This window comes from Sphaeramia orbicularis, chromosome 6, assembly GCF_902148855.1.
Source record: "Sphaeramia orbicularis chromosome 6, fSphaOr1.1, whole genome shotgun sequence".
Taxonomy (NCBI): domain Eukaryota; kingdom Metazoa; phylum Chordata; class Actinopteri; order Kurtiformes; family Apogonidae; genus Sphaeramia; species Sphaeramia orbicularis.
In genome coordinates this window covers 3,961,607-3,974,482 of record NC_043962.1, presented here as the reverse complement: position 1 = coordinate 3,974,482, position 12,876 = coordinate 3,961,607, and the positions used below count along the sequence as shown (strand labels likewise).

Here is a 12,876-nt window from a genome sequence, read left to right as displayed (position 1 = left end):
GTCATTTACTCAGGTCATCGTTCTTCTTGGTAGTTTTTCTAGGTTCAGCTGGACTAGTTTTGGAAAACTAAACATTTTATTGCTAATATTAGAGTTACTCTGTTACTCTCTGCAAACATCAATCAATCATCTAAGTTTCTTCTAATTTTTTGGTGCATTAAATGAGTTTATGATAATACACTAGTACTTTAATTTTCCATGTTCTTGTAAGCCTTGACAATATAGAATAGAATAGAATAGAATAGAATAGAATAGAATAGAATAGAATAGAATAGAATAGAATAGATCTTTATTTTCACTGTTACAGGAACAATGAAAATCCCCTTAACAGCTCAGTTTCTGTTTAGCAGCAAACACTTGTAGTGCAAAAAGACTGTATAAAAATATCACTGTACAAAGACTATATAAAAGGACTGTATAGACTGTTTAAAAATATCACACAAATTATACTAAAAAATACTGACAATATACAAAACTACAAAGAAATACTAAAATATACAAAAAGCCAACTCTACACTTCAGATGGAAGAAATATATACAACATATGATGGATATATGCAGGTAATATAGGATATATACAAGGTAAAATAGAAAACAAGGTGCATGAGTCATGATTTTTGCACTGAGGTAGGGTCAGTATTACATTGTCCATTAGACTGTGTGTGTGTGTGTGTGTGTGTGTGTGTGTGTGTGTGTGTGGGGGGGGGGGTTCTGATTATTTTTCTGGCTTTTCACTGGAGTCTGCCAGTGTACATGTCCCTGGGGGCGGGGGGGTGGAGTTCAAGACTAACGAAAAATTGGTGGAGTAAAGACTAAAACCCTACGATACATAGTATAGTAAAGTAAGGTAATAAGTAATAATAATAATAATAATAATAATAATAATAATATACTTTATTGCAGACACAAATCCATATACCACAGGCATACAACATACAGAATAAATAAACTAAAAAGGAGATACAAAAATTATGCACATTATAAGATATGCAAACTATTAATAATAAGTAATACAAAAGGTAATAATAAGTAAGGTAATGTAAGGTAAAGTACGTAAGGTCTTAGTAAAGCTAAATAAAGGCAGATGCATGCTTTATATGAATACCTACTGTGTAAATGACTACCTAGCGTATAAACAGAAGCTATAAACCCCAGTTAAAGTCCCGGGTCTCACCAGTCCATTGGGCATGGTCTGCTGGTTCTGGTTGAGGTACATGAAGTGTTCGTTGTATCCTGTCGATGTATAAACTCTGAGTCTGGGGTTGACAGTGAACAGGAAGCATCTGGAGTCACCTGCACATCCACAAACAAATACATACATCAAAGATCTGAGAGAAAAGTCACATGACCACTGAAGAAGCATGACTTCCCCAAATGAGTCCTTACACACTTTAAAGTCTAACATGATGGTTTCAATGCAACATTTTTACCTAAATATCCCCAAACTTAGTCAGATTCTGATCAGTGTAAAGCATAGTTATCACTGGACTCTGCTGAGATGCAACATGGCTAATTTTAATGTTTTTTTTTATAGAGATGGCTCAATAGCGCCCCCTGTATTTTTTCACCCTCTAAACCTGTTGGTTGTATCGCAGCAAAACGCATAAAAAGTCTCTTACTGTTCCTTAAATTGAACAGGATAATGATATTGAAATAAAATTTTTGCCCCATATTTGACATTTCCAGCTGTTGTTTTGTTATGACACAGGTGTCAATCATGCGGCCTGTGGCCCAAAAGCCACCCACCAAAGGGTCCAATCCAGCCACGGGATGAATTTGTGAACATTATTGTCTTTGTTTTAGTGCAAAACAAGTAAAACTACATGAAAATGTTAACATTTACAAACTATCCTTTAAAAGAATTGTGAATAAACTGAACAAATATGAACATGAAATGTCTTAAGAGAAATAAATGTAATTGTACTAATATTCTGCCTGTTACTAAATGTTTTGTGCATTTGTAGATCCACTGTGATCTGTAAGTTCAAATGCATATGATAAATTGAGGCAGAATATGGTTAAAATCACTTATTTTTCTTAAGCAGCGCAGGTTGTTCATGTTATTCACATTTTTAAGGATACTCTGTAGATGTAAACATTTTCATAATGTAATTGTACATTGTTTATACACCTTTTACTCAATAATTGCACATATATCATACCATTCATCTCTGACAGTTTGTACAATTACTCATACATTGCACATTTATATAATTATATATTGGTAATAGCAGTTTATATTTTATATTTAGTTTTCTAGTTTTTCTAGTTTATATTTTTATGCTCATTCTCTTTGCATGCCATTCATAAATGCCACTTTGTTTTTTGTTTTGTTTGTTTTAATTTCCTAGTTAAATTATTCTATTTCTTTTCTTTTTTTTTCTTTTTATAAATCTTAGATTCTCTTGGCATTCAGTGTGGATGGCAAAGTAAGATTTTCATTGCACAGGGAAACCTGTTTCTTTACTGAAATCATGACAAGAAAATGCTTTGAATTTGAACTGAATTTTTCAGTTATTTTTCTGGTCTGATCCCCTTTAGATCATATTGGGCTGACTATGGAACCTGAACTAAAATGAGTTTGACAGCCCTGTGCTATGATATGATTTACGAGTCATAGCTGAGGAAGTTCAGATGCCAAAAACCTCAACATGTCTCAGAAATAACCCGTTAGTACACAGGAAATAAACACACCAGACGGGTTTTTATTCAGTCGGTTGGAACTCCACCAGTGGATGTCAACAAATATCAAACAGTAAATGTTGAAATGACAAAAAAAAGTCTCATCCAATTGTTATTAAAGTGTAAATAACAATTTTTTGGGGATTTTTTTTTAACAAAAAGTTTGGGATTTTTGCATATTATCTCCATAAAGTGAGTAACGACTAGTATTGGAATATGATAAAATGTGAGAAAACATCAGATTATCCGCATTAATAATGTTCTTACTTCATAGTTGTCATCATTTTCTGATATTGGTTTGTTAAATAAATATTTCTTCACTGAATGGACATTGATATACTTCTATGATTCAGACACTAAAAGTTGAAAACACATAAAAGTGTCGTCCCTCCTCACCCTGGAACTGAGGTTTGACGTCCCAGCCCTGGGAGGCGAAGCCCCCAAACACATGTCCCTTTGTGTCTCTGATGAGTAGGACGGTGGGTCCCCGCTTTGTCAGACCAGATATCATCCTGGTGAAACTCTCCCCATGCAGCTGAGTGGAAAACACAAGCCTCCAGGGGGCGCTGTATCTGTCTGGACACTGGAAAGAAAACCGAATAATGTTGAACGTTAGACATTTTTTTCAGTCAGTCACAGTACAAATAAACATGACACATATGACAGATTTAATGTGTTAACCCTTTCATTCCTAGTGTTCAGTCCAACATTCATCTATTCTCCAGCTGATCTCTTGTATATTCATGGTTTTGTTGTTTTAGTTCCATATCTGCCAACGCAGTGGACGCTGGTGCATCGTTCCAAACACTGACACCTATTGGCCAGTCATGGGAAATGCTTTTTTTTAAAACTCATAACCAAGATGGCTGACAGGAAGTCAGAAATGCTGAACATTCCAGGAATATCTAGTAAATCCTTCTATACCAGGAAACACCCCTGAAGGTAGAAAAAATATGGAAGCATCAAGTAACATCTAAGGATTAATATCCTTGGTCAAAATTGCACAGTTTTATTTTATTTTGGAAGACATTGTAATTAATCCCATGTCGACTAAATGTGACGCCATGCATCAGTGTCTGTATTTACACTGTAATTCATACCATTACTGTAACTTTATTGTTCTGGATAAACCTGATCTGCACTAACATGTTTTAGTGGAAATTAATGGATAAAATTGTTATTAGAGTCAAATTAGCATGTTTTTACACATTTTTTTTGAATATTATCTCCATTAAGTGAGTAACAACTTGGATTAGAATATGTTAATATGTGAGAAAACATCAGATTAACAGCATTAAAAACATTTTTATTTCAAAGTTTTCATCATTTTCTACACTGTTTTTAAAAATACATATTTCTTTACTTCCAGCTGAGTGGACATTTTTGTATCTCCATGAAAAAAAGGTTCATTAAAAAAATTCCAATCACATAGTTTTTTCTCATGCTTTAAGAGGAATAAAAACACTCAGGAAAAAAAAATCTTGACTAAGGTTCTCATAATTCATGCATGAGGGGGTTAAAGTCTGAACTGTATGATGAGAGAAGAAACTAAAACAAGAAGCTACACTCCAATAAAAATCATGTCCTCTGTAATAAACATAACAGGCAAACTGAGCTTATTCTGAATAGCTCTGAAGTCTCTGGCAATGATAATGTAAAAAACTGACAGTACAAATACACAATTTTATCGCTTCTTCATTATGTTTTAACAGATTTCTTTTACAGGTGTAAAAACAAACACAGAAAGACTTGGACTTGACCTTTGACCTTTCTATTGAAATCACAATGAAGCTCAATAACGATAAGGCAGGTGGAACTGCTTACATTACAGCTGATGGAAAAACCTGTTCCTCTTTCAGCTCATGGTGTTTACAGGTTTATATGTAACAGCATTCTACCTGAACAGCTCCTGATGTTTAAAACAATGTCAGATTATATGATTCATGGAGCAGTAGGTTTATATAAGAGCAGATTGACTTGTACAGATATGACGTGAATCAATGGACCGGAGAATTTATGTGACCACTAGAGGGAGTAGTGAGTCACTCTGAGGAAAACTAACACCATGCGGCCTTTGGTCAAAGTATTAGAAAGTGACCAGATGGGATGAGAACCTTTAAGAAACAACTGTCAGAGTCAAAGAACAGAAGTGATAAAACTAGAGTTGTTGTCTTCACTGGACTCAGCTAAAAACAGAGGTGATTTGTGGTTATACTGTGGCTGTTCTCAGTCTAAAAACAGAGCTAAACTAACAGAGCTATACTGTAAACTATCAGCTGATGCAGCATGTGAAGATTATAAGACGAATTGTTATTTTAGTGACTGTTAAAATCAGCGTCCAGTTTTAGTTTAAATAAAACTTGCTGATTCCATAATACAGATGTGTGGAACAATGAGCCTTATCGTTGATTCAGTGACTGATACAGTCTGTGGATACATGGGGTCGGTTCAATGGTGATTTTGGTTCTAAATATGTTCTGGTATCAGACTGACCCCTGCTGGTGACAGTTTGTAAAGTATGACTCCTTTAAAGTATTGCTGAATGATGAAATAAGTTTGTCAATGTCAAATTATACTAATAGAAGTTAATATTATCTATTCATATCTTATATTTTTTATTCTACTTTTAGCTCTGTTCCTATTTTATTTTTAAAATTTTATATTCTATTTTCTTATCTTATTTTAGTTTTTGTAATTTTATATTCAGACTTCTTATTTTCTGATGGATTGATTTGTTTTGGGTTTTTTTCATCAATATTGTTGCACTGACTGGAGTAGCACTACTAATTTTATTGTACACACAATGACAATAAAGGCTATTCTATTCTATTCTATTTTACATAATGGAGAGTAAGAGTAACTTCAAATCACTGTGTGATGATAAACACAGATAATTAGGTCTAATAATCAGCTTCACATGGTATCCTCTGATGATAAAATGATGCTCATGAAGTCATTTTATGCCATTTTCCTTTTTGATTCACTTCTAGGTACTGTATTAAACATTTAACATGTGACAGAAAACCAAGACGTGGTTTCAGTAAGTGAATGAACCCTTTAGGAGAGGTTAGAGATGCTGACCTCAGTGATCCCAGGTTTGTTGTTGGATTTGGTACAGACCTGTGGTGCCAGAAACATGAGTGTTGGAAGGTCCAGTAGACAGCGGAGGTCTGTCCAGGGCGTCTGGCTGCAGGGGGGCAGCAGTGTGGGGGGTGGTCGACCGCTCAGGGACACACTGAGCCCTTCAGCCACCATCATCTCCAGGTACAAGGACACATTGGACACTCTGAAGATCCAGTCCTCCAGACAGGAGACATCACAGCCCTGGTCTATGACGATGAAACAGGAAGAGCAGAAAAGAACAGACAGTGACTCAATCTGTTTTATCATCGTTAATATAGTCATCGTCCATATGTGACCTTCGTACCTGATGGTTTGAGTTCAGAACACATCTGCTCTGACAGGAGTTTGACACCCACAGACAGATCACCCATCTTCTCATGTTTCCAGCCCTGGAGGCGCCCTCTGTTGACCACAATCTGAACTACAGCAGAGATCAGGTCCTGTAAGAACTATGAAGAGAGGAAAAAAAAAACAATAAGACCAATAGGAGGAAAATAAGACCAGTGTCCACCTATGTTCCAGTCCTGTGGTCTTAATGCAGGAGATCAATCTCCCAGTAGAAGTGGGTGGTACTTTCACTGGAGGAGAACTCAACTAATTCAAAGTCCATACATGACTTCTATCAGTGATCAGTAGGAACTATATTGATATCCGTAATCATTTACATGCTATAAACCATCAAAATATGGACCATTAGAAGGAAAGGGCACATTTTTAATATTTCAAAAAATTCATAAAAAATGAAAAAATCTAAATTTCTCAAAATTGTGAACAAACTTTGTAAACATTGTCCAAAGGAAGATGCATATAAAATCTGAAATGAATCCGATCAGTAGTTTTGTTGGAGAAGATGTTTGAAGAAATTGATAATGAAGATGACAAAGACCTGTAGGCCATTGAGCTAAAAAAAAAAAACAGGATGAAGGACATAGTGGTGTGATAAAAGAAAAATAAAGAAACATACCACGTATAGTAAGTTATTATCCAACTCCACCGGCCAGTACTCAAAGGGATTTTAGAACTAGTCAACCCTAATGGGACATTGTTTGTCTGTTTTATATTTTTAAGAACTATCTTTGCCTATTTTTACACAGGATCTCTAATGTTCTCCCATCTCGACTAAACCAATCACTATAAATGCCATCACAAAGGGTGTTTTCATCTCTGTTAATCCAGGGTTTCTGATTGTTTATAAAGGTGACCAGTGCATCAGCTGCATATTTACTATTTTAAACATATGGATGGATATTGATCATGTAAACAGTATATTCTGATCTGTTTATCAGATAACAGCAGTAATCTGATTAGAATAAATCAGTTTAACACACCTGGATTTTTCCCCAATACTCCAGTGTCTTCCAACATGTATACAAGTTAATCTGATTTATTTCTGTTACATCTGAGCATGTGGAAAAACTATTAAAACAGTAGAAAACGGAAACAAAATAGTGACATAAAGGTGAGTGAAAGACAGTAAGAAGTTTGATTCTACCGTCACTACATACATACAAACTCTGAAAGGAATTCAGTATTGGACTGAACTGTCTAAACCAGGGTTTTTTGATTTATCGCATTTCGTAAGTGCATGTAAATGCCTCATATCAGATTATTATTACAATTACCTGATTATTAACAGTAATTGGATTTATATGGTCATGTAAACAGGCTCATTGATTGGTGAGTAGATGATGCTTTTAGATGTTTGATCTGATATCTGAAAAAGCGAATGCCACCACAGAATCCTGGGGTGGATCAGAGGTTTAACCAGACTCGCTGCTCACCTCCGCGACCTGCTCACAGGTGACAAACGCTGATGCCCCTGTTACATTCTGGGACATGGACATGACAAGGGGAGCCCGTTCCTCTGCAGTGCCTCGCAGGGTGTCTGCTAGGAAGATGATGAGCTGTTCCCGACCAGGACCAGGACCAGGACCAGGACCAGGAGAGGCACTGGTTTTCCCTGTGGATGGATCCGCTGCCAGTCCAGGGTTGATGCTACACAAACATCTGTAAACCCTCCTAACCATAGGATCTGGCACCAGGCTGCCCATGGATGCCTGGAAGAGTAAAAAACAGGAAGAATCATTGACAGGGAACACACAAATGACCCACATATTACATTACTGAAGGCTTCCAAGTTCTAAAATAGTCTCTGTCTTGGAGTCAGTCAAAGAAAAGTAAAAACTACTCGTAAAAAATAAGCAAGAACAAAGCAACAGCATTACAACTGGAGGAGTTACATAACAAGCATTTATTGAGCTATTGCTTTCAAAATGAATAAATATCAGAATACATCTATGAATCTAGTAATTTGTAAAATACTTTTGAACACAGCGATAGAGACTGTATGCAACTTGTATAACATGCATTTGAAACATCATTTCAATCAAACAATCATTTTTAGACATAAAAAAGTGGAAAGTGAATTAATGAAATCAATAGATCATGAGCTGCATAAGTGATTTATTTATAAGACAAGATAAGATAAAAAACTTCATTTGCTCGCCGTTGTAGAAAATCAGTTTGTCACAGCAGCTGAATAATACAGAGGGTAACAGAAAGGATAAAATACAGAAAAGGACAAAAATATCACTATTAAACTAGAGATACAATACATACATATAAGTATGAACACAATAAAAACAAAATAATAAAATATAGACACAGGCAAAAGTGTGATACAAGTGAGGATATCTTACATAATACCGAATAAGAAATATATATAAATATGAAGGTTATTTAAAAAAAAAAAAAAAAAAAAAAAAAGATGGGTGCAAAACTGACTTAATAATCGTACCTGCAGCATGTTAAGTGTTAAAGTTTTTCCAGCCTGTGCTTTACCCGGGGCTCCTGGGGGGCCAGGGTTGCCTTGAATGCGGTCAAAGACCCCCTGGACGACGGGACGCTCCTCTGGACGGAAGCGGTCCAGCCGCTTCTGCATCACCTCACTCCCAGTGTTACCCATGTTCCCCTAAAACAGAGGAAACAACACATGTCTGCCATTATATTCACATACAGACAGGCAGAAAAAAGGAGAAATCCACTATAACACACAATGCATCCATCTATCTCCAGGTATAATAGTGAAGAGTAATAAATACAGTACATCATAGTAGTTGAAGATGGTTACTATAGTAGTCAAATAGAATATAAATGGAGGTTAGATTAATCTTCTTATGTATTTATTTAAGGTTTAGCTAAGGTTAAGTTAACATTATAACGTTCACATTGATTTCAGAAATGATTTTTAAGTTCTAAGATCAGCAACAGAGTATCCTGAATGAATGAATGAATGAATGAATGAATAAAGAAATACAGACAGACAGACAGACAGACATAAATACATACATACATAAATAAATAAATATGACGGTCGTTAATGAACATATAAAACAAACCCAGGGGTAATAGGTGTAAGACTCAACATTAGCTACTGTTAACATGCATGTTGTATTCTGTCCTCGAACGTTTACACGTCAACTAACGTGTATATACTGTACATACAGACATTTCCTCAATGCAACGAACACATATCCTGCCAATAATTAATAGTACTTTCGGAGGACATGTCTCCATATTCAACACTAGAAATAACAAGCTAACACAGCTAATACAGTGTTTTGCTAGTTCGCTAATAAAACATTCATACATTTATACATACTTTACGGAAAATGTTAAATATTGAAGAAGTCAACTGTAGCAAATTTAACTTATGCACAGAGTTAAAAATTTACATAAACTGTGTCTGTGTGTCTCTAACCTTTCACAGAAAAGCAGTTATTCATCCATAGCGCCTACTGACACAACATGTAAACTTCCGGGTTTGAATGACGACAGAACTACAACAACCAATCAAATCCATCACCCTTTAATTATTTAATTATGATTGGTTTATTTCGTCAGAAGGCGGGAGAGTCGTCATTTGTGGTGTGTTCATAGGTCAGTACCGACAGGAGTGAGAAATTTCTACATGAAAAATATAGTTTAAGTAAAATTTGGATATAGAGTCATACAAAATAATAAAAAAAAATTACAAAAAATGGATTTTTTTAGAGGATTTTAATCATTATATTTCATGGTAAAGTGTTGGAGGGCAGGGACAGGCCATAAATACAGGTGTTGTATTAATGTTTTAAATAATTTGTTTTATTTTTGCAAGTTGATCAATGCACAGTATATTTCACTTAATTATTATATGTAATTTTATTGTTACTCTCATGCACATTGTATCATCAGAATTGCTTGTAAATGTTACACATGAGCTGGTCCATTTGTGAAAGTCAGATTATACAGAGGAATTCAACCATATCCTCACATCTGCACATCAGAGACAACCTCACAACAAATTAAAGAGGCATTTTCCACACTGTGTCCCACATTGTGTTATGTACGCACACAAGTGACATCCAGATCAAGATGGCCTTCAGCTCCCTTAAACAAAAGAGCTAACAAGGAAAATTCAGCAAAAGCAGAACCATCCCAGTTGGTTTAATACAAGAGCAGGACTGAAGTGAAGTGACCCAAACCAAAATAAACTTCCTCTGTCTTTCTCTCAGTGCATTTAATGCACAAGTGAACAATAAAAAAAAAAAAAATTAACTGAACAAAAACAATACACAGATGTAACCAGACAAAAACAATTACAACTGAATAGTCTTTATTGTCTTTGTACAGTAATGAACAAAAGCAGTGACACAATACTCTTGGCATAAAATTGTCTTATTTGCTAATGAGGTTCTTTGAGATTGAGATTTGTGTCACTGCTAAAACATATATGTACAAAGAAACTGAAAACAGCAGCAAAGGTAACAAATACAGCTGTAATATATAGAAGAAATACTATAACTATAAAAAATATAAAACAATATCTAAGACTAAACCTAAAAAGGAAGTGAGACACATAAACCCACCCATGATGGCAGGATAATTTTAATTATTGCGCATTACCAGTCTTTTTTTTTTTTTTTTATCAAGGTCTCTTTATTTTCAATTTTCAAATCTATAACACGAAACATACACCTTGAACATGAAACTACAAATCAAGTTCCTAATAACCACACCCAAATACTGGAATAAACCCCCCTCACACACACACACACACACACACACACACACACACACACACACACACACACACACACACACACACACACGCATATTATGCATATTTGTACATTCACATACACATTTTCAGAATAATTTAGCATAATTTTGTGTCATATTTTCATACAGTCTTTTTGCACTTTAAGTGTTTGTTCCTAAACTGATTTTCATTGTTCCTGTAACAGTGACAATAAAGAGCTGTTCTATTCTATTCTATTCTATTCTATTCTATTCTATTCTATTCTATTCTATTCTATTCTATTCTATTCTATTCCATTCTATTCTATTCGGGTCTTAGCAGCTTTTAGTGCAGATTGGTAACAGACATAAAAGACATGAGACAAAACTGATGTAACAAGAAGAAAACAGTGCAGAAGAAGTTGAGTTTTACAAACTAAAGACAGTAACTGCAGCCTTAGTTTGTACCGAAAGGATAAAAACATGTTAATAGATGAGGTCAGAGTTCAGCTGCTGACACTGAAAACTGATTTACAGTGAGTTAATGTTCACTGCAAGTGTTTTTGATTTAAAGCTACATGGTTTAACAGCCTTCACATCATTCAAATATGACATGAGGTTCTGTTCACTTTGCACAAACAGTTATAAACTAGAAACTGTTTGAAATGTCAGAGCCTGGGCTTCAGTACTTCGACTATTACTGTTGTTTTTTCACACATGTATCTACACTTCTACTGGAGGAAAGACAGCAGCGACGCTGGGCATGAGTTTCAGTCATAACTGTGTATAAGCAGGATGCTGGTAGGCTGAGGTCTGTCTCACACATTTGGTACACTAAACCACAAAAGCAGCAACTGAATACTGTATCAGAGACACGTTCACAGCCCATTACTGAAGCTACACGGAGTCAAACATCTGCACATGGACACTTATAATCCTCTGACACTGACAGCTGAAGTGGTTTTAATGTTGACGACATCATTCCAATGGGACCTGTCAGTGGGGGGGTTTATTAGACACCAGTTGAACATGTAGACCTCAAAGATGATGCGTTGGAAACAGCAACATGGGCAAGAGTACAAATCTGAGTAACTCTAGCATGTGATAAACTGATGTCCAAACCACTGGGTCAGATCATCTCCAGATCTTCTTGTTCATTCTCAGTGTAAAGTGGTTCCAACAGTACAACCAGATCTCAACCAGTCCAGCATCTACTGGAACAGAACATTATTACCAGCTGTCTAATATTGTGTAGGTTCCCCTTTTGAAACAAAAACAGCTCTGATCCCAGTCCTAGACTCTACCAAACCCCTGCATGTGTAGGTGGTATCTGGACCAAGATGTTACAGCAGATCCATGAAGTCCTGGAAGTAGACAGGTGGACCTACATAGACTGGATTTATACTGTATGTCCAACACCTTCCACAGATGAACAATGGGCAACAAAATGAACAACAATGAACAACACTGACCAAACTAACCAACAAAATGAACAATACTGATCAAACAAAATAATTAAAAATGAATGCAAAGGAATACAATAGTCACCACAATAAACAAAGGGACAAAAATGAACAAAAACTGACCAAAGTATACAAGAAAATCAACAAAAAGATAATAAAATGACCATAAATGAACAAAAATGGACCAAACAGTTCAACAAATAAATATAAATAAATCAAAGAAAGAATACAATACTTGACCCAGTGAACAAATGGGCAAAAATTAACAAAAAATGAACAAAATATATAACAAAATAAAAAAAAAAAAAAAAAAAAAAATTTAAAAAAGGAGCATGATTGTCAATAAAATGAACTAAATCATCAACACACTGAACAAAATGGGCAAAAAAAAAAAGAATACAGTTGTAAATAAAATGTGCAGTTATGTTAAAACAAACAGAATAATGTGTGTCTATGGATGTAATTTATTAGTGTGAGATGTGGACATCCTTCCTTTGTCCATTTATGGAAAGAAATAAATAGCACATCTCAGAAGTGACAAAAATAC

General features: G+C 35.2%; 1 protein-coding gene across 1 annotated transcript in view; it reads right to left on the bottom strand.

Annotated features, from left to right (window-relative positions):
* The window catches only part of meak7 (MTOR associated protein, eak-7 homolog), a 12,963-nt gene extending 3,342 nt beyond the window's left edge, over positions 1–9,621 (bottom strand). Inside the window, exons 1-7 of the mRNA XM_030137553.1 lie at positions 9,566–9,621; positions 8,603–8,776; positions 7,587–7,862; positions 6,110–6,254; positions 5,803–6,011; positions 3,079–3,265; positions 1,175–1,293 (exon numbers count right to left, since the gene is read on the bottom strand). Of these exons, the coding sequence (XP_029993413.1) occupies positions 1,175–1,293; positions 3,079–3,265; positions 5,803–6,011; positions 6,110–6,254; positions 7,587–7,862; positions 8,603–8,770 (1,104 nt within the window). The 5' untranslated portion in view covers positions 8,771–8,776; positions 9,566–9,621. The remainder of the gene's footprint in view (positions 1–1,174; positions 1,294–3,078; positions 3,266–5,802; positions 6,012–6,109; positions 6,255–7,586; positions 7,863–8,602; positions 8,777–9,565) is intronic.
* Positions 9,622–12,876: the final 3,255 nt, after the last annotated feature.